General features: G+C 44.4%; 1 protein-coding gene across 2 annotated transcripts in view; it reads right to left on the minus strand.

The window, feature by feature from the left end:
* The window catches only part of SYN3 (synapsin III), a 405,786-nt gene that overhangs the window by 290,342 nt on the left and 92,967 nt on the right, over window positions 1-22,477 (minus strand). For both annotated transcript variants that reach the window (XM_028088587.2, XM_028088586.2), the window contains one exon: window positions 954-1,110. In XM_028088587.2, the coding sequence (XP_027944388.1) occupies window positions 954-1,110 (157 nt within the window). The remainder of the gene's footprint in view (window positions 1-953; window positions 1,111-22,477) is intronic.

The raw sequence follows: 22,477 nt of genomic DNA on the forward strand, positions 1-22,477 counted from the left end.
ACAAGATAGCTAGAGCTCCAGAGAGCACACTGTATATATCCCCAGCCTCCACATTTCCTATCTCCCTTCCTTGCTTTATCTTCTCTCTTGGCACTTATAATACGTATTACATATTTGGCATATTTATTAATATACAGCATGTGCCCCTGCTCACTAGAATATAAGATGAATGGGTCAGGGACTTTGGTCTGATCTGCTCACTGCCATGTTCCAACTTAGAACAGTGCCTGGAACATAGCAGGTGCTGAATAAATTATTTGTTGCATGAATGAATTACGTCCAGTAGGGAAGACAGATAATATGCAAAAGAATGGATAAATATATCATTCTAGATGGAGATAAGTATTGGGGGAAAAATAAAGCCGGCTAAGGGAATTGAGAGTATTGGGGGGAATGGGGGTATCCTAGGAAAACCCTCTCTTACAGGTAACATTTGAATGGAGACTCAACTGAATCAAGGGATGAATGAAATTAATGAATACAAAACAGGGAAAATCAAGTCTTGGGGTTTGGGGAGATACGGCTTCCAGTTCTGGTTTCACCCCTAATACAGTCTATATGACCCTGGGTGAGTTCTTTAGCTACTCTGAAGCTGAGCTTCTTTTTCTGTCAAATGGAGTAATGATGTCCACTTCACATGATAGCAATAGTTTGAGCACCAGGCAGCACGATTTTCTGGTACAAAGTAAGTGCTCAATACAGTGCCCACTGTTAACAAAAATGATATAATTTAATGTAAGTAAGAATAGTACAGTACCCCTCTTACACTAATGTTATTATAAGATAACACTATATCATAATATGTTCATACTATGTTGTTATATGGTATTCGTTATTCAGTTCTTAAGAAAGACCCATTACTGAGGCCTCCATGCCGGAGGATGGGCCCATTTCAGGGCTGGGAGGCCACCCACTGCCCACTCCGCTTTAGGTCAGCCTGGCCCATCACCTACCACCCAGGGCTTGCTGCAGAAGTTATAGACAGAGTAGAGGGAGTTGACAGCAGGCAACCCTCCGTACTGGAGACCGATGACCAGGCTTCGGTAATCTTCTCCTAGAGCCATGCTGTAGGCATGCTGACGGACTAGGATGAAGTCTGGCTTGAAGGATCTGCAAAGAGAGGGGTCGGCAGCAGTGTTACTACATGTGGCATTGCTGAAACTCCAGGGCACCGGGCCATAGTCTACAGGGATAGCACTGACCTGGCATGGGTGCCGCCAGCCAGGGGCCCTCAGTTCAGAATGGGGATGGGGTGGGGGAGTGTGGATGGGGACAGTTGGATGCAAATACACAGCAGCTACAAAATAAAGGGGCTGAAAACAACTCATATTTTATTCATTTTATTTTTTAGGTGTTTTTTAGATTTTTCTACATTGAACAAATACTCATTTACAATCAGAGGAAAATGTATGAGATAACTCAGTGAATCCACCTCCATTTTTATTAGGCAACACCTACTACCTTACTGAATCCTCCTAACTGCCCAAGGATGTGGGCAATGCTGCTGGCAACTCCATTTTACAGAGGAGCACTGATAAAGGAAATTTTCAACTTTTAATGTTTGTGGGCCCTGCTCCTCGGCTCCCAGGGAAGCTCTACTCCAACATTTACCAAGGTCAAAATGACCCAGCAAAACCTCAGAGCATGGGCTCTATGTCTGCCCCAAGCACACGTGGTGTACATCTGCTTTGTTAAAGAAAATAACCAAAAAGGATCATTCTGAACACAAAAGATAAGAAAAAGTAAGAAATTTCCATGGTTCCCATAAGACTCAAGTCATACAGCCTTGCAAATATTAGAAACTTAAGATAAGGCCTGCAACTTTCTGAAATGTTCTTTGTCTAATAATTTGCAACTTTTTATGCAAAATATGTATATAAACCTACATCAAATGTTCCCGTACCAGAACACTCTCTTCTTTGTGAAGACAGTGCATCCTGGCCCTGTCCTAACTTGGGCTTGAATAACTCTCTCTCTCTCTCTTTTTTTAAGAAATTCCAAAATGTGTTCATTTTGTGTCAACAGCACCCTGAAGCTCACCTAAGATTAAGTCACTTGCTCAAAAAGACATGCTGCAGGTACACGGCAGGGTCAGATACGTGTAGCCTCATGGCCCTAGTTCTCAACTACCATGTAGCATGGTTTGTATATATACTTACATATATACATAATATGTATACATTCATATATAACCTGTATATTTCGAACAGGTCTCATCCCTTTCAAGTGGCAACCTCTGGAAAGCAGCAAGAACATTAATGTGATGGCCAAGAACATGGCAGGCTCTTTGCTGGGACCCTTTGGAGACATGATCCTGATTAGTGTTCACAAGCAGACCTGGGTAAGGTCAGGACTATTTCCCCACTTTGTAGGTGGGAACATGCAGCTCAGAGAAGTTAGGAACTTCCCCCAAGTCACAAAGCTGGGAAGTAGGAGAGGCATGTGTGAACTCAGGTGATCTCACTCCAAGTCCATATACTCTTCCTTCCATCACATGACTCCAGGTGAATTCACACACTGTTTTACTTGCACTGCCAAGGATCAATCTATTTCGAGATTCCTCACTTCTAGGTCACACAAGAAAATCAGCTTCACATTGTGTAGGTGGTTTACAATTAAAATGGTATGATCCACTTGGCTCATCCAGAGTTAGACACTTAGCTTCCAATAAACTGTTTCTCTTTAAAATAATTCAAATTTAAGTTAAAATTAACTGTCAAATGGAAAGGACTCGCCCCCGATTAGTGGAGACAGAAGGAAAGAATGAGCTGCAGATGCAGACACTTCTCAAATTGTTCTGAGCTTGGGTCTCCTTGTACACCCCAGGGCCTGGTGCCAGGGGAGCAGAGGTGTAATAAGTACATGTTGAAGGAACAAATGATGTACATGAACATCACCCCCTCATCCCTAGAGGAAATGGAAAAAGCTTCCCTCATGGAGTTGTAACTCATCCTAGGGGAGCTAGGTGGATGGTGACATCTTGGGTATGGCTGACATTGTGCTCATGGAAATGGTCAATCACGTCACTCTGTAGTTAGGGTCAGAGTTGGGTTAGAAGCTTGGAATTATTATGTCTATATCCTTATTGCATTTTAAGAGCTGAACCAATCCAACTAATGTATTTTACAGATGGGGAAACAGGCCTACAGAAAGGCAGTGATGTGTCCTAGGTCACATGAGCCCATAGCAAGACAGTGATGCGTCCCAGGCAAAACCATGTCAGAACAGTAGGTCACACCCAGGTCTCTCCTCTGGCTTTCCTGCTCTTTGTGTTTCACTTCACTGGGTCTTACAGCAATAGAGAAGGAAGGGAGGAAGGGGCGAGTGGTGTGTTTCTAACAGGGATCTGATGACAATAGACAGCACTCACAAAATATATCCACTCTTTGCTTTTATATGATTTTAAAAGTAATATATGTTCATTGTGTAAAAGAAAAAAAGCGTCGAAAACACAAAGAAGTAAACAAAGTTACCTGTAATTCTCAACTCAGAGAAAATCCCTAATAACCTTTTATGTGTCTCCTTATATGTACACTACAATCCACTTATCTATTTTTAATGTACATAATATGCATTCATACTCATAACTGATTTCATGCTATTATTATTTTTCTATTTTCCACATATCATAGTGTGAGCATTTCTTCTAATAACAACATATCTTCAAAAATATCATTTCTAACAGCCACCTAACAGTCTATGAATGGATATACCATAATGAAGTCAACTTATCAACCACTATTATCAAGTAGATTGTTTCCAAAACTTCACACACGTACATGTTTGCACACAAATCAATGCCTTCCTTTTTAACTATTTCCTTATGATAGATTTTAAGAAGTGGGATTACTGGCTTAAGGGGTATGAATTTTTTTTAAGTACCCAAACATGCCCCTCTTTCTAAAGGCCACCAGTTGCACATGTCAGCGTCCATATCACTACAGCTTCACCAGCACAGCAGTTTTTGAAAAATACATTTTTTATAAGCAACTTCCCCTAAGATACCCTGTATCCCCACTGCTGTTTTAGTTTGCATTTCTGTGACTTTAGTGAGTTTGAGTACTTTCATTAATGGTGTGCATTTTTTCTTTTCTTTTTTCTTTTCTTTTCTTTTCTTTTCTTTTCTTTTCTTTTCTTTTCTTTTCTTTTCTTTTCTTTTCTTTTCTTTTCTTTTCTTTTCTTTTCTGTAAAAGTCTGCTCACAGAGCTCTGTGTATAGGATGCTGCCCTTTATCTTTATCACATTGTCCTGTGTGGCAATATTTTTACTGGTTGTTTGCTTGCCCCCCCTTTTTTTATGGCTGTGCATTTTCAAAAAAACATATAAACACATTTTCCATTCCCTCCTAGTCAAATCTATCAGTCTTTCCCTTTTGATTTCTCTCTGCTTTGATGATCAGAGGGTCCTCTGGGGCCCTGATTCTCACAATGAGATACTCCTTACTCCCAGCAGGGTGGCTCCCCCACAGACAACAGCAGAGGGAAACCTGATGTCTCACTGGGGGTAACTCCACTTTGCCCCAGGAGGAAATAATCAAAGGTCTCATGCTGGCTAGTCTGCCAGTTTTTCACTGTTTGTGGAGAACTCATAAGAAAGACAGCCTGGGGCGGGGGGGTAATCTGGCTATCTAGAAAAAGAGGGTGCCCTTCCAAGATCATCTTCTAAGAGGAGTATCTGAGGGCATGTCCTGGGATGGCCCCATTCCAGTCCCAGATATTATGATGTGCTTTCTCTCCAGGACTTCTAGAACTCATCTCTAAATTGGAATCTTTCTGATTCTTTGAAATAACAGTAGTGGTCTCTCCTCTTTGTCTTTAAGGATTTGGAAATCTACCTCAAGATGCTGTATTCAAAGAGTTCTTTCAAAATTATACAGCCCTTCCCTGCTTAAAAGCCCTCTGAAGGCTTCCTCTTTCTGACAGCAGATTCTAGGCTCCTTACCATGGCAACAGGACCCCTGCCACCTCTCCACCCTCACTTTCTACCTTTCTCCTTCCCTCACCTCCACTGAGCCACAGTGACACTGTCTCTTCCTCTAACTCTCTCCCTGGACACTCTTCCCCAAATGGTGCCCAGGGGGCCTCGTTCTCATCACTCACTCATCAGCTTGGGTTCATTTCCACAAAGATACCTGTCCTGCTCACTCTACTGAAATTTGCCCTAAGCCCCATATTGCCCTATTTTCCTTTCTTCGCAATTCTTGTGGCAATTTTATTTCTCCTGTTTATCGGTTTAGTTTTTTATTGTCTGTCTCTTCCCTCTAAAGATGACAGCTCAATGAGAACAGAACGCCTGCCTGTCTTGAACAAAATAGACCATACCCATGTTTTTAAATGAATGACCGAGTTAATGAATACATGTATAAGTGAGGGAATAAATGAATGGGCATGAAGTGAAATGACTACTGGAAAAGGGAGGGACCTCTTTACTTGTACTCCTAGAGAAGAGACCTGGTGCTGACAGCCAGGGTTGCCAGGATGTATCATGTGGTCCCTAACAACTAGGGGCTACCTTACAAGGGAACATGCTCTGTATTCCTGAGATATGTTAGCATCATCAAGAAAGTTTTAACCCCAGGGAATTCAAGATGGACCCATGACCGCTTCACATTATCAAGTATAATATGTGAAAAAATAAACACTTTCTATGAGTGATAAATCTGGGCAAACCAGGCACGTGTTACAATTCAAATGCTGCCATTCACTGCTGCATAGAATGCACAGGGTCCTTCCTGACAGCCTGTGGTATGAGGGATTTGCAAGGAACGCAGAAAAAATTAGTGACTTGAGCCAGGCAACCTGTGGCATGAAGTTCCTCCCTCCATACCCAGCACCGCAACTTCTCTATCCAGTCAGGGAATGGCCAAGTCCTGATATCAAGGATGTGGCCACCAGCAATTCTCAGGCCCTGGCAGGGGGCCAAGTACCCTAGTAGGGGCTGGAGACCCTGAGATGACAGGGACATGACCCCTGTTTTCAGGACATGCCCAATCCAAGAGGAGTTGGGTGCAATTCTAAAGGACTAGGACTCACAAAGTGCACCAGTAAGTAAGTGAAATAATAGAAGCAAGTACAAGGTACAAAGGTGGACCAAAGAAAGACATACTCAACTCTGTCTGGGGGTGGGTGTGGGTCAGCGTGTACCAGAAGGCTTGGGTCTTGAAGGAAGAGTAGGGGTTTGTCATGTGGGCAAGGTTTTGCAGATGTTCCAGGTAGAGGGAACAGTCCCTGTACCCAACTTTTTCTTCTGAGTTATATGACTTATTAAGTTCCCTTTGTTGTCTACACTGGTGAATTGGGTCAGTTGCTTGCCATCACTCTTGCTCTGACTGATATTGGGAGGAAGTGGCAAAGTTTGCAACTGGTTACATTGCTGGAGTTTAAGGTCTGATGAGGTGATGGCAAGAGATGAGGCTGGGTAAGAAGTCCCAATGGCTCTCATGAGCCCCCTTCCTTCTCGTCTCCATAGTCCCACTGGGTCCAAGCCCTGCATCTTTCACGCCTGGGCAAGAAGGCTGCCTTCAATACCACACATCCTGGCTGGAGCCTATACCTGGGTTTTCTTGTTCTTTCATTTTTAGACTTAAATGAGCTATATTATTTGGGTTCCTGATTCCAGATCTTTCTCAGAAGTGTATGTCAGCATTGGAGAGGAAATCAAGGACAACATATAATTAAATGGTAGAGATGGGACACGTGAGGCAGTACCTGGAGATTACAGGGTGCTTCAGGCAGTGTCAAGAGGCAGGGGGCCAAAGGCTGAGTGACTTTTAAACATCAGAGAAGTGTAATGATTCCCTAAAATATGCAGAAGCCTGTGGTGGCAAGAACAGATCTTGACTAGGCTTTGCCTGGGACTTAATAAGCTGAAGCCTCATTATTCTTAGCCACTTGACTGCAATTTTGTAATGGTCCCTTGTTTCCCAAGAGTCAGAATGACAACGGGTGGTGATGCTGCTGATTTTGGTCACATACTGACCTATCACACCCAGTTCTGACCCCAGCCATTCCTGGGAAGGCTCCAGACTTTCTGACATTGGTGTCCACCAGCAGAGAGGCTTCTGGTTTCCTCTGAAGCGTCTCCACACTCCTCGATCCCTCTCCATCCCCCTCCATTGTCTGAAAATTCAACCTTGGGTACAGAATCTGGAGAAAGGAGACCAAGAGAACTGAGCACACCAGCAAAAACAGGTGTCCTGAGAAGAAGGGAGAAGATCAAAACACTGCAATGGTCTCCATGCTCCCGAAGGCTTATGGACCACTGTCCTGCAACAAGGACAGAGCAGAGGAGATTGTGCACACTTTGCAGATGGAGGGCCATATGGAAGGGCTTTGGGAATTAGGGATGCTTTCCGCCAGCCTGAGGACTGCAAGAAATTAGTCCAGGCTGAAAAGAAATTAGGTGGCAGCCAACCAAGAGTCTGGCAAGGAGAGGACAACAGGATGCTGCAGTGAGGCCTGTGGGGCCCGCACGGCAGCTGCTAGCTACACGGCATGACGGCGGTGGGGAAGGGACCCCATGGGGCGTATGGACGGCCGGGCTCTCTGATGAATTCCGGGGCCCCCTTTGTGAACCATCAGGAGCTTAATAAAACACAGACGCGACTTGCTGGAGGAAGGAGGCTTCCCCATCTCCCTTCTTAAGCCTCAAGAATCTCCGTCTCTCTGTCCTGGCCTCTTCATTTCCTTTCATTTCAGAGAAGGAGTCTACACTGCTCTATCCTTCCCCATCCTCCTCCTCTATCACTCTGGGGATCCCACATGTTATGAATTGCACTGTGTCCCCCAAAAAGATACACTGAAGTCCTACTTCCTGTTACTGGTGAATGTGACCTTTTTGGAAATAGGTCTTTGCAGATTTAATCAAGTCAAGATGAGGTCATACTGGAGCAGACTGGGCCCTCATCCCATGACTGGTGTCTTTAGAAGAAAAGGGAAATTTGGGCATAGATGCACAGGAAGAGTAGAATGCCATGTGACAAAGGAATCAAAGATTGGGAGTGATATGTCTCCACCCCAAGGAATGCCAAGAATTGCTGGCAACCACGAGAAGCTGTGAGGAGGCCAGGAAGGACCCTCACCTGCATCCTTGAGAAGGGAGCATGGCCTTGCCCACGCCTTGATCACAGACTTGCAGCCTCCAGAACTGTGCGAGACTACATTTCTCTTGCTTGAGTCACCCAGCCTGTGGTGCTTGGCCACAGCAGCCTGTGGACATGGGTACACTGCCCATCTAGCCAGCATTTCCTCCTTCTAGCCGCTTTTAGAGCTTCCCACCTTCCTTTGCTCTTGTGTGTGGCCACCCACAGCTGCCTCCCCACTTCCCAAGACAAGAACCCCAACCCCAACAATAAGAAACTTCCGATTTAAGGCCGAAAATGAACTGAGGGTTAAGGAATGTTCATATTTACATGAAAGAATTACAATCAACTCATCAATAAATACATGGAGATTCATTTGGAAGGATGTTTACCAAAATGCTAATCTGGTTATCTCTGAAGGGTGGGATGGAAAATGACGGTTATTATATTCTTCTTCAGACTTTTTGGTGCTATCTACATTCAAAAAAGGGGAGAGCACAGAGCATTTTTTACAACCAGGAAAAAACGATGAGGTTATCTTTATTTTGGAAAAAAAATGATAACTATAACGATGTAATATCACGGAAAATGCTTATGGGAAATTTCATGTGACATAGAACAATAGAAAAGGGAACACAGTAAAAATGATGGTCCTGGAAGAGGAGATGGAAAATTCCTAATTTGTTAAGGTGGTGAGGCTGCAGGTGATTTTTTTTGTTTTGTTTTGAAAATTTCCATTGACCAAGTTGACCCTTGAACAGCATGGGTTTGAACTGCTCAGGTCCACTTATTCACAGATTTTTTTTAAGTAAATACAGTACAATAATGTAAATATATTTTCTCCTCCTTAGGATTTCTTTAATAACATTTTTTTTTCCTCTAACCTACTTTATTATAAGAATACAGTATAGAATACACATAACACACAGAGTAGGTGTTAATTGACTGTTTATATTATTGGTAAGGCTTCTGGTCAATAGGAGCCTATCAGTACTTAAGTTTTTGGGGAGTCAGAAGTTATATACAGATTTTTGACTGGCAGGGGATCAGCACCCCTAACACCTGCTATGTTCAAGGGTCAACTATAATACGGTCGGGCATTAACCAAAACTTTAGGTTGGCATCGATAAATAAATGAATGTGAAGCAAGCCCTTCTACTTGGCTTGGTGGCCATATAATTAGCCTCTTCTTCCTTCCATTGCTACAACTGTTGGACAGGGCAGTCTATGCCTGCTAGCCCCAGTTCCCATGTACCCATCTCCACAACCCTCTGCATCTGGCTCAGCTTCCTCTCCACCTCTATGAAATCACATTGAGGTCACTCCAAAATGCCAAACCAAGATGCGACGGCCTCTTGTTATGCCCTCACTTTCCCTGATTTCTAATAAAAACTAACATACCATGAGCCTCTATTCCAAGCCCTGTGTATCTTCATTCATTAAATCTGACAGCAGGTGTTATCACCCCCATTTTCCAGATAAGGAAACTTGAGGCACAGAGTGGTTAAGAAACTTGCCAAGGTCACACATCTGTTGGTGGTGTGACCATGAGTCAAATCTGATAGCCTCCTGGCTCTAGAGAAGGGTTTCCCAATCTCGGCATTACTGATATTTAGAGCTGGATAATTCTTTGTTGTGGGGGGCTGTCCTGTGCATTGCATGGTGTCAGGAACATCACTGGTTGCTACCCACTAGATGCAATAGCACCCCCATGCCCAGTTGTGAGAACCAAAAATGTCTGGAGACATTGTCAAGAGTCCTCTGGGAGTCAAATTTCCCCCAGTGGTGAACCCCTGCTGTAAAGCTCCTCCATGCCTCTGTAGCATGATCATTGTCTTCCCCGCCCAAACCCTTCCTCCCTGCCTCAATGACACCCTCTTCCCTTGTTTCCCAGCTGCTTCTTCCTGGCTCCTCACTTCACCATTTTCTCCCTTCCTGTGGCTCTTCTCCAAGCCCCCCTGTTGGTTCTTTGCCTATGGAATCATCTCTGTTCTGGAGGTTTTCCACCTTGTCCTCAAAGGCAATAGTGAAAATGACTCAGGTTTTCAGAGCACTTCCTCTGTGCCAGGAGTCATTTTTAAGCTTTTAATTATGCTATCTTTAATCCTCACCATGATCCTGCATGGAGAGGAGTATTTTCAAGGAACTAAGGCATGGAGAGATTAAGCAAAGCAAGAACAAGGTTCACGTGAGACTCAAGTGATTCAAAGCCAATGTGCATAACCACCAAGCAATCAGCACTGTCCACCCATCTGAAAACTCAGTACTTCAAACTCCCTGTGCCCGGGGCCCAAGTTATCAGCCTCCTTCAAAGTGGATCTCTTGACTTCTCTTACCCACCATGCCCCCGGGAGCCCAGTATCTGTCACCCTGAAGCCATCTGCAATTCTCTCTGATACCAACTGTGTAAAGAGTCACCAATGTTGCTGATTCCCCCTCCAGAAGTGTCCCCCCTCTTACTCTCATTTGCCTCTCATTGCCTCATTCCCAGGACACCTCAAGAGACCCTCAGCTCCTAGTCCCTGGGGTCACAGTCCCTTATCTTATTCCTCTCTGTAGCACAGGGCCCAGCTCAGAATCCAGACTGCTGAGTGTTACTCAATTTTCCTGCCTCTACCCCAGGGACTCCCAAGCTAAATGCTACAGGGCCCAAGCAGGCGACCCCAGGGCTGGATGAAGAGGGCTAGCCTTTTCTAGTAGATCTTCAGTACTCTCTTTGTTTCCATAGTAAACAAATAGAAATATTCTTAATTTCCACAATGCACTCTCTGGCCTTTTTGGCACACACCTTGCTCCATCTTTCATTTTCCCACTTTTGATAATGACTCAAGTACAAGAAACATTTTCATACTTCTGTAGGCAAGCATAACCTCTTTGATAAATGGCAGCTAACGCAGGACTCTGTAGAGAGCAAGGGGGAGTGGGTGGGGCTGGTGAACGGGAGAATGGTCTGAGCCCCAGATGTTATGGCCACGTAGGAATGAGGTCCCAGGTGGCCCTAAAGACTTTTTGTTGAAGCCCAAATCTGGATATTTGTATGAAATCCTCAAAAACTTAAATGTTGATGACTCATTCAAAAGAAGTTTTAAAAATCACCATGCAGACTGGCACCAAAAATAAATAAAGCAGGATTTCTATGGGAAAACTCTCATGGAACTCAAACCTGCACCTAAAGGGGACCATGGCGATCCAACTCCAGCAGACGGTGGCCATGTGGAAATACTTGGGTCTGGTTTTACCAAACCCTCTGTTTTTCAAATGAAGCCAGAAACTTGCCTTTTAGGAGATCTTTTGCACGAAATCTCCCGTTTTTAAAAGTCCTGGACCACATTGGGTGGGCAAATCTAACTTGTCTGGACAGGGCATGTGGCCTGGAAATGGTCAGTGCATGATCTGCAACTTGGGGAGCTAACTCCAACCTCTTCACCAACCTCTTCTGCATTTCACTCCTGGACTGATCTTCAAATCCTGCTTTCTTCATGCTATCTGCTGCTCTAAACCCTCCGGGAGCCTCTCCTGCCTACAGGTGGGGGTTCTTACTTCTTCACCTGGCATTCAGTGCTCCCCAGAAAGCAGTGTGGGTCTCCTCTTAGCTGCATCTCCTCTGCCTGGACCCTGGCTCTGCTGCCTTCCACATTCATCTTGTATCCACTCACGATGCGCTCTGTCCATGCCACTCTCCATGCTTAGGAAGCTGCCTCTCAAAGACTCCCTCAACTCAAACCCCACTTCCTCAGTGATCTCTCCTCCTCCATTCCCATCACCCTCAGTTGTGTCTCAGTCATGTGGAAATTATCCATATGATGTCTTCTGACAGCTCACAAGTTGTGACCTCCTACTTAACTCCTGACCTGTTCGAGGGTGTCCTCTTCTGGGCACAGAGGTCTTGCCTCGACCCCAAGTCTCCTCTTCACGGTGCCCAGAGAGATCTTTGTAAGACCCACATCTGAACATGTCACTCTCCTGGACAGAGGGTTTTGGACGCTGCCCACCGTTTGCAGATCGAAGCCCAAATACTTGTTAATGATACACAAAGTCTTGCATCCAGTTTGGTTTTGGTCTAGTTCTTGAGTCCCACTGTGGCCATCCCCCAGGATATGCTCTATACTCCAGTCACATGGGACCACAGCTGTCCCCCAGAAGCCAAGATCTGTCTCATGTTTGAAACTTTGTACAGACTTGGGGAAAATGAATGGGATATCAAAGGACCATTCAGAGAGAGCATTGTGGAAATTAAGAATATTCCTGTGTTTAATATGGAAACACAGTAAGTCCAGAAATACCCTTGCCCACTTGCCTGCTCATAATGGTCTTTAAAAGCTTGCTCTTAATAATACTTCCCCTGTATTTACCACAAAGATACAAATGTAGGGATTCGAAGGGGTACGTGCACCCCAATGTTTATAGTAGCAATGTCCACAATAGCCAAACTGTGGAAAGAGCCAAGACGTCCATCAACAGATGAATGGATAAAGAAGATGTGGTATATATACACAATGGAATATTATGCAGCCACCAAAAGGAATGAGATCTTGCCATTTGCAACGACGTGGATATGAGGAATTCTTAATCTCAGGAAACAAACTGAGGGTTGCTGGAGTGGTGGGGGGGTGGGAGGGATGGGGTGGCTGGGTGATGGACATTGGGGAGGGTATGTGCTATGGCGAGTGCTGTGAATTGTGCAAGACTGTTGAATCACAGATCTGTACTTCTGAAACAAATAATGCGATATATATTAAGAAAAAAAAAGAAGATAGCAGGAGGGGAAGAATGAAGGGGAGTAAGTCGGAGGGGGAGACGAACCATGAGAAACGATGGACTCTGAAAGACAAACTGAGGGTTCTAGAGGGGAGGGGGGTGGGGGGATGGGTTAGCCTGGTGATGGGTATTAAAGAGGGCACGTTCTGCGTGGAGCACTGGGTGTTATATGCAAACAATGAATCATGGAATACTACATCCAAAACTAATGATGTAATGTATGGTGATTAACATAACAATAAAAAATTAAAAAAATAATACTTCCCTTGTAGAATGGGCTGGTATTATTCACTTCTTGGGAAAGCCATCATTACTAACCAACACCCACACACACCCACACACACACTATGAAAATGGTGAAGCTCTCTGTAACAACTAGGTGTTGATATATATGTTTGTGGCTCCTTCCCTGAGTGCCTAGCAAGTGTCCAGTACACAGTAGGTGCTCTAGAGATCCACAAGGAAAAGGAGTGTGCTCTGGCTTCACTTCTCAGGGTCCTAGACCATCTGAAGTCAACAACACTTCAACAACTAGCAGGAAAAAGAGGATCTGAAGATGCCAAAATGGCAGGCAGAGTGAGGGGAAAAAAGCAAGGACATCAGCTAGTCCAGCTCTGCCCCTGACTTGCCGTGGGTCTCTTGAGACTGTTACTTCTCTCTGGGCCTCAGTTTCCTCACTAGGACAAAGAAAGTTGGGCTACGTGACCTCCAAAGGCCCTTTCCTGGGTTGACTGCCTCCAATTCCAGACTCGGAACCAAGGCTTTCAACACCCACCTCTCTGTCTGTCCGAGTTCCCTTGTGACATTCTGTCACGTAGCAGTAGTTCATAAGAATCAAGATTACCAGCTACTGAGTACTTGCCGAGTGCCAGGCACCTACAAGGGGCTTTTCAAGCCTTATCTCTTCGAATCCTCACATAAAGCCCCTGTGAAGTAGGTACTTATCTAGGGCTGGGTCTCCTAGAAGCCAAGCCCAAAACAAGCTTCCAAAAAGCTGTGATTCCAGGAGGGAGGGTGTGCTCTTAAGGCAAAGCTGGGAGGGGGTGAGGGAAGCAGGACAGGAAGGGGTGTAGTTGTGCGTAAAGCCCAGTCTTGGTCTGATCTACAGGGCTGGCTCTGAAGTTGTCCCACCCTGAGGAAAGAGGCCTGGGTTTTTACATCCCCAGTATCACTCAGTTACCAACTCCCCTGACCAAAAGGGGAAGGTGACAAAGGGAGTTAGCCTTTGGTTTATCTCAGGGACACGGTTGCCATCAGCCCATCAGCCAAAGGCTCTGAAGAAGCCGGAGGTACAACTCGCAGTGCTGGGGGATGGGTGCACTGGCTGGCAAAGGGGATCAGAGCAGAGAACCACAGCCATCTCTACAACACTACAATTAGCCCATTCTGCAGATGTGGAAAACCGAGACCTGGAATGATTCAACATGCAGTATGGAGGTTTGTACTAGTAGGTACAAATTGCATCTCCCATAAACAGGCCCCTCCCCTGAAGGCCCCATGTGCCTGTGTTTTCCCCAGCACCCAGAACGGTGACTGGGGACTGAGATGTGCTTGGAACGGCTGAGTCTGTGAGCTGCTGCTTGCTAGGGCTGGGGGGCTCGGGGCCTCAGGGTGGCATGTCTCTGTGAGGCCAGTGGGGGGGGTTGTCAGTCCTCACCCCATGCGGGGGCCGAGGGAGCCACCCCACTCTCCGACAGCTGCCTGGGCTCCAAGGGCTGTCAGCGGCCTGCTCCAGGCGGGGCGGGCCTCCTGCCAGGCTGGTGCTCAGGGAAGGGGAACATTATTCATCAGGGAGATAAGGCAGCTGATGAGAGACGGACCTCAGAGCAGCTGTTCCTCAGTGGCTGGAACGGATGCTGGAGAAGTGGAGGGGAGGGGAGGATGGAGGACAGCCCATTTTGAGATAAAAGATGATGGTACTGCTGGGAGGTGACGGGAGAACACATTTCCAACCCAGGCTGGGCGGTAGTGTATACTTGTACCCAAGGCTTCCCCACAAATATCCATGCCTGACAAGCCACACATGTGCTTCTGTCAGGTTAACTATCAAACCAGTCAGGGGGCCCTCTTATCAGCTCACTCAGCATGAATATCCACCTGGTGGGGTAGACAGTTCCCAGGAAGACTCCTTCCCCAAGCTAATTGCTCAGTGCAAGCGTCTTGGGGCCCAGGGAAGCTAAATGCTCCTGGCTGGGCTACAGCCTTAAATCACTCATTTCCTGCCTCCGGGGCACCTAGGTGGCAATGACTTCAGGGAAGCTAAGCCCCCTTCCTGCTGCCCCTGTGGGTCTCCCCTCTTTTCTCAAAGGTAGCCCATACATGGTAGAATTTTCCAGATTGGGGAGCAAGTGTGGGTGAGGTTTCTTTATTTTTGTTTTTTTTGTTGTTGTTGTTGATGTTTTGAAGGGAGCCATTAAAAGAGACCCTGAGGATTTCCTGGCAGGGGAGAGTTGGATGTGAGGTCTATGAAGGGAAGTGGGCTTCCAAGTAGGGTTCGTGGACAGTGTCTGAGCTCTTGGTGTCTTCCCTGACGTGCCCTGGACATCTCTCCAGTCTCCTCCCCTGCCCATAGGTCAACTTCCTTTCTGACCACACTGAAGGGTTTCCTTAGAAGCCTGGGGCTCCCCTGCCCTGTGCCTGGCAGTGGACTTTCCCATGCTGACCTCTGGCTTTATTCTATCTTAGCAGTCAGAACGGGGCGGGGCGGGGGGAAGTGTACAGAGGGTTCTTTAAAAGTATGTGTAATAGGATATTTATAAAAAATATCTAAAACAAATGCAGCAGAACGTTAAGATTCAATAAGCAGGGTCATGAACTAACAGGTAACAGTGTTTATGAAGCACATAGTGTGTGTGAGGACCTTTTGTCTTTTTAAAAAGATTTACCTTAATTAATCCTGACAATTACCTTTTGAGGTAGGTGTTTGGTTTAAAAAAAAAAGACAGAGGCACAGAGAGGTTAAGTAACTTCCCTAATGTCACACTGCAGAGGCAGGTAGCCTGGCTCTAGAATGGGAGCTCAACCACCTCAGTATATGGGTGTTTGTTATAGTATTCTGTGTACTTTTTCTATGCATGAAATAGTTTAGAACTGCTTTTTTAAGGGCTCCGAAGTATATTACGCAGCCATCAAAAAAAATGAAATCTTGCTATCTGCAATGACGTGGATGGAACTAGAGGGTACTATGCTAAGCAAAATAAGTCAATCAGAGAAAGACAATTGTCATATGATCTCACTGATACGTGCAATTTAAGAAACAAGGCAGAGGATCATAGGGGAAGAGAGGAAAAAATGAAACAAGATGAAACCAGAGAAGGAGACTAACAGTAAGAGACTCTTAATCTCGGGAAACAAACTGAGGGCTGCTGGAGTGGAGGGGGGTGGGGGGATGGGGGTAACTGGGTGATGGACATTGGGGAGGGTATGTGTTGTAATGAGCACTGGGTATTATATAAGACTGATGAATCACAGACATGTACCCCTGAAACAAATAACACATTATATGTTAATCTAAAAAAATTAAAAATAAAGGCTCTGAAGTAAGCATGGCAAAATGTGAATATTTGTTAAATTGTTGTTCAACTGTACATGTTTAAAATTATTCCAAACTTTAAAAAATATATATGGATATTTCAAAAGAAAAAAAAAATCCTCCGTGTTGTTGCAACTTCCTTTTCAGAAGCCTTCTGGAACCTCCTCAAGCCCCCTCCTCACCCGCCTCCTCTAAGATCTCTCTCCTCTGTACTATTCTCATGGCCCTTATCATACCACAACCTAGCTGTAGATTTATGTCCTGTTTCTCCCTCTGGGCTGTGAACTCCATCAGGGAAAAGGTGATGTTGGATTTATATCTGTATTTCCAGGGCCTGGCCTATTGCAAGAAACCTAGATGCTCCATAAAGTTGTTTAACTAAACGGAGCCACTCTAGGGGCTCCCACAGGTGAAGACTGAGCAGCTGATGGAGGGGAGACTGTGGAGGGTGGAGGGAACAAACGTGGGCCTTGCCCTCCCTGCTGGAGACATATGGCAATAATTTTTAGGACTATCACCCAGTCAGGGTTTCCAGAATAAATGCTTCCAGCTGCACCTTTCGCTGTGCACAGGAACTTCTTAAGACAGGATCTTGGCTGCTCCCAGCTCCGCTCACATGCCCATCAAAGATGTAGAGGGTAGAAGCAGCTTTCGAGGAAGCCATCTGTGCTTTACCCATTGCGTCTCAAACTGTGACTCTGCTGGTTTGGCAGTTGCCAAATCAACCCTCTGCAATTTGGCTTCTTCCTTCTAGCGTAGGGGCCCTCCATCTTGGCAGCACGTTGGAATCACCTGGGGAGCTCTCAAAACTATTTACACCTCGTCTTTCCCCTGCCTTCAGATATTCTGATGTGATTGGCTTGAGGCTGGGGATTTTTAGAAGCTCTCCAGGTGGTTATAATGGACAGCCAAGGCTGAGAGCTTCTGTTAGGTGCTCTCTGCAAAAAAGACAGCTACCACCAGGTGAACTGTGATGGCATCTTCATACAGTGCAGTTATTAAGCATCTATTATATGACAGGCACTGGGGAAGGAAGGAGTTTGAGATCTCTGTCCCATGGAGCAGCTAAATTGAGCAGAAGAATTATTCAGCTGTTTTTGATGTGCACAGATCCCATAGCCAGACTGGGAATGGTCGGGTCTTAGTACCTCCTAAGACCACATCAGATACCACTGATTGGCCTAGTGCAGAGCGACTGTCAATAAATGGCTGTTGAACAAGAAAGCAAGGTGGTAACTATATATACAACACTTAGGTATGTTTCCCCAAGGTTCAGCAAAGGCATGGGTTTATTCTTTCCTCTGCTGGGTGGGACTTCATATACTCAGTGCCATCCAAGAGACATGTCAGTGTGTGGTGATCACATAAAGCCAAGTCTGGCTGAACCTGGGCAATGTATCTAAGGATTTAAATAGACTTCTAACTAATTTTTAAACACTGCTGGTGCATGGACTACTCTTTGAGAATGACTGGCTAAGGTAAACACTGACTAAGCACACATGCGTTCATTTAATCTTTTAATAACCCTAGAAGTCAATTAGTGGAGTGTTCTGGGCATGGACTTTGGGCTCAATTCCTGCTTCTATGCCACTTAACAACTATATGATCCTGGAACAGTAGTTAACATTTTGATGCTTCAGTTTACCCGGCTGTAAAAACTAGAATGGTAACAATAATATGCTGCTCATAGTGTTGCTACAAGGATCAAATGAGCCAATCCGGATAGAGTTTAGGCTGGCATCTGGCATGTAAAGAGCCCTTGATTAATGTTATGCTAGCTAAATATTGATGCTGACAGGTAGGTAGCATTTATTGGTGACACCAGAGTTTCTATGAATATGATTTTTTTAAATGTCTTTATATCTTAAAAATAGAGAATTCATGTGCATGAGATCACACACAGCAGTGCTGCTATATGCCCACCTGATCCCTGCTGCTTTCCCCCGAGAAGCAGATCTTGCCAGTTGTGTCCATGTGTAGCTCCACCAGTGGGTCCCATAGATTTCCCGCCACTGATAGCAACAAGCTTCTCACAGTGCCATTATCACTTCATGTCCTCAGTGGTCCCATCCCTGGTGAAAATTCTGTTTAGGGCCTTGTGTCCACCTTCCCAGTTCCTTGCCTTGACCACCACAGTCCTAGCAATGAACTTCAGATGCTTTTCTGTGGCCATGGACTTCAAAGTCTTTCTGTATAGTGTTCTGACTCATTTTTCTACATAGCAGCACATCTTGGAAATCTTTTCATATCAGTACAAATGCAGATACTTCTTTATTTTTGTGTCTTATTATATGGGTTTTTGCTAATTTATTTTCCAATCTCAGATGGACAGTTAGGTTGTTTCTAATCGGTAGCTATCAACAAACACTTCTGAGAATGATCTTGGCACATATAACATCAATTGCCTACCATACAACTTTAAATGTAATGTAGTGCCAACAAGGATTTATAAGAATGTTATGTGCCATGGAGTTGGGTGCAAAAAAAAAGATGTTTGACAGTATCTGCTTATATCTTCTGTACGCAAGATGATTTGGGCTACAAATAACAGTGACGACTAAGTCAATAAAGAAAGTGTATTACTTCTATCACTGAGATGGGGGAGTCATGGGTGATTAAATCAGGGGCTCAACATCACCCTCAAGGACCTAAGTGCTTTGTATCCTTCTGACTCTTATTCTCAGGGATGGGCTTTTATCCTCATACTGTCTCTTTGTGTTATCAGTGAGCCCCCAAGCTCCCTGGGTCATACGCTCATGCCTGCCAGAAAGGGCCCCCTTCTTGTATTACTTTTAAGAAGCTTAGTAGACTTCCCAGAATCCCTGAGCAGATGCCTCTCAGGCTTCACTGGTCAGAACTGTGTCTCGGACTCTTACCTAAACACATCTCTCAGTGCGAACAGAAGGACTACAACTAGCTGAAAGGAACCAAGATTCATTCCTTGGCACCAGAGAGGGACCTATGTTTCCCTGAAGCATATGGCCACCAAACATCTGAATAGACTCAGGATTTGGTAGGGAAGAAAGAAGGTAAGCAACCAACAGCACACAGCATACCTTCTGAAACCTTTGTTTTCATGGATGACCATATGCTGTTCTTTCAAAGAATTGGCTCATAGGATTATGTGTTTTAAGAGAACATTATGGTTACGTGTATTTATAATGACACATATGGATAAATTTAAAAATGCATTAATAACTCTTAAAATCTGCTGCAAGGCTTTCATGGAGTCTGGCAGACCGAGCAGTGCAAAGAACTCTTGACTCAGAATCAGAAAACACAAGCTTTGAGACTCTGTGTCACTCTAAGCGAGGCCTAGGGGATGTTTCTTTATCCTTCCAGGCCTCTGTAGCTTGAAGGAAAATAAGATGTTATGGATAGGAAAGGAAAAGGGAATGGATTTTGCAGTTAGACCTGGCTTAGAATTCCAGCACCACCAGCTGTGTGACTATGTAAAAGTTTTGGACCTCAGTTTCCTCATAGGTAAATGGTGATAAAAAATATGACATTTATAGGGCCATTAAAAATATATGTGACAGAGGTATAATTTGCATAAAATAAAATGTATCAATTTAAAATGTATAGTTTGATGAGCTTTGACAAATGTATATGCCTATCTAATCATCACACTAGTCAAGAGAAGTACTTTGTATCACCCAAAAACTTGCCTTGTGCCCTCTATAGTCAACCCCCTCCATTCCCTTTTTCCCTAGGCAAACACTGATCTCTCAGTGACCAGAGATTACTTTGGCTTGTTCTAGAATTTCATACAAATGGAATTATAAATTATGTACTCTTTTGTGTCTAGCTTCTTTTGCTCAACATAGCATTTTTGAGACTCTGTGTTGTGTGTTATGGTGGATGGACTAGGAGGTAGCCCAACATAACTCCAGTCTCCTGTGTTCGTACACTTATATGATCCCCTCCTCTAAATATGGGTGGGACCTGTGACTTGTTCCTAGAATACAGCAAAGGTGACGGGCTATCACTCTCCTAATCACATTGCATTATATAAGTCTCTGTCTTGCCAGCAGACTTGCTCTCTTTTTCCCTTGCTTTGAAGGAGGGAGCTGCCATGTCGTGCAAGGGCTTAAGGAAAGGGCCATGAGACAAGAAATGGTGAGCAGCCTCCAGGATCTGAGGGTGGCCTCGACTGAGGACCAGCAAAAAGCCTTGGTTTTCAAGCCACAAGGAAAAGAATTCTGCTAAAAACCTGCATGAACTTGGAAGTGGTTCCACTGCCAGTCAAGCCTCCAGATAAGAACCAAGGCCTGGATGACATCTTGATTGCAATCTTACAGAAGAAATGGCTAAACTGTGCCCAGACTTCTGACCCACAGAAACTGTGAGATGATAAATGTGTTATCTTAAGTCAATATATGTGTGGGGATTTTGTTACTCAGCGTAGAAAACTAATATATCTCTCTCAATGGTTTGTCCTTTTTTGTCACTGAGAAGCATTCCATTAGGTGGATGTATCATATTTTGTTTCTCTATCTGCCAGTTGATGGACATTTGGGTTGTTTCCAGTTTGGGGTTACTATGAATACAGTTGCTATGAAAATTCTTGTATGAGTCATTTAGTATACAGGTTTCATTTCTCTTTGGGGAAAAAATCTAGTAGGAGAATGGATGGATTATAATGAGACATATAGTTAACTTTGTAAGAAACTGCCAAACTGTTTTGCAAAGAGGCAGTACCATTCACACTCCTACTAGCTGTGTATGAGAGTTCTAGTTGCTCCACATCCTTGCCAACAGTTTGCATTGTCAGTCTTTTTAATTTGATATCTCATTATAGTTTTTATCTGCACTTCCTGGTAGTTAATGATGTTTGGAGTCATTGCATGAGTTTACTGGCATTTTTTATATATATTCTTTTGTCAAATACTTATTTAAATCTCAAGATATTGGCATCCCAATGTCTTATTTTAAGAAAGCAATACATATATAATGTGACTGGCACTTAATAGACACCAAATAAAAGAAAGCTATTATGCCTTATACTATTTTTAAGGTCACTTAAGAGGTAAGGTTCTTTGATTCTATATAGGGCCCACAAAGTATGCTTTTTTTTTTTTTTAAGTAGGCTCCATACCCAGCATGGAGCCCATTGTGGGGCTTGAACTCATGACCCTGAGATCAAGACCTGAGCCAAAATCAACAGTCAGACACTTAACCAACTGAGCCACCTAGGTGCCCCCACAAAGTATACTTTTAATAATATATTCTCAATCCTTGTCCTAAAGAAGGGGAAGAGGAGAAAAAGTGATAGGTTAAGTAACAGTGGGGGTGGAGCAGGAATGCCGGAGTCCCCAGGATTTTGAGCTGGATGACTTTATGGGCAGGAGGCACTGCCCAGTGAAGGGATGGTGGGGAGTTTTGTCTTAGAGATGTTGGAGATGAAGGGAAAGGTGGCATCCCAGGGACTTCATTGCAGAGCCTCAAACGAGGGTGAGTGCTGAGGGCCCCATCTCTGCCAGACCTGCCATCCAAAGGGTGCCAAACACCTCTATTTAAAGCAGCAGAGATTTTGATAATTTTGTTACAATCTAAAGTCTATTACTGCCTGTGTTAGCCCTGCAGTCACTGGGGAGGGGGGCTGGAGGACAGAGCGAAGCATGCGTGAGGGGACATTACAGGAATCCTGGGACAACTCTCTATCAGAGATGCTAAAATTAGCACATCTCCCTCCTCACCGGTCCTCCTGCCCCAACTCTAATTAATCCCATGGCTCCAAGCTCCATGTCTCAGATCTAAACACCCTTACTTCAACGGGCCTCAGAAGGTTGGTTTTCTAAAGCATCTGGAGAAGGATAAAGGCAGTGACTGTGCCTAATAAGCTTCTCAAAGCCCAAATTTTCTCTCAAAGGGGGAAAAAAGTTTTATAGGGATTTTTCTGTTAATAAATGTGACATGGGCTTAAAGAAAAAAAAAAAAACAGAAGAGCAACATATAAGGAACAGAGTAAAAGTATACGTAGTCCCAAGATTCAGAGGCAATGCTGACATTCCAAAGTATTTCCCCCCATATTTTCAATATATAAACATACATATAAATGCACATATTTCTAGATAAGATGGAATGACACAAACATGCCATCTCCT

Source organism: Eumetopias jubatus, unplaced genomic scaffold (assembly GCF_037043125.1).
Source record: "Eumetopias jubatus isolate StellerSeaLion01/CBP00866 unplaced genomic scaffold, mEumJub1_p1.0 scaffold_8, whole genome shotgun sequence".
Taxonomy (NCBI): Eukaryota; Metazoa; Chordata; class Mammalia; order Carnivora; family Otariidae; genus Eumetopias; species Eumetopias jubatus.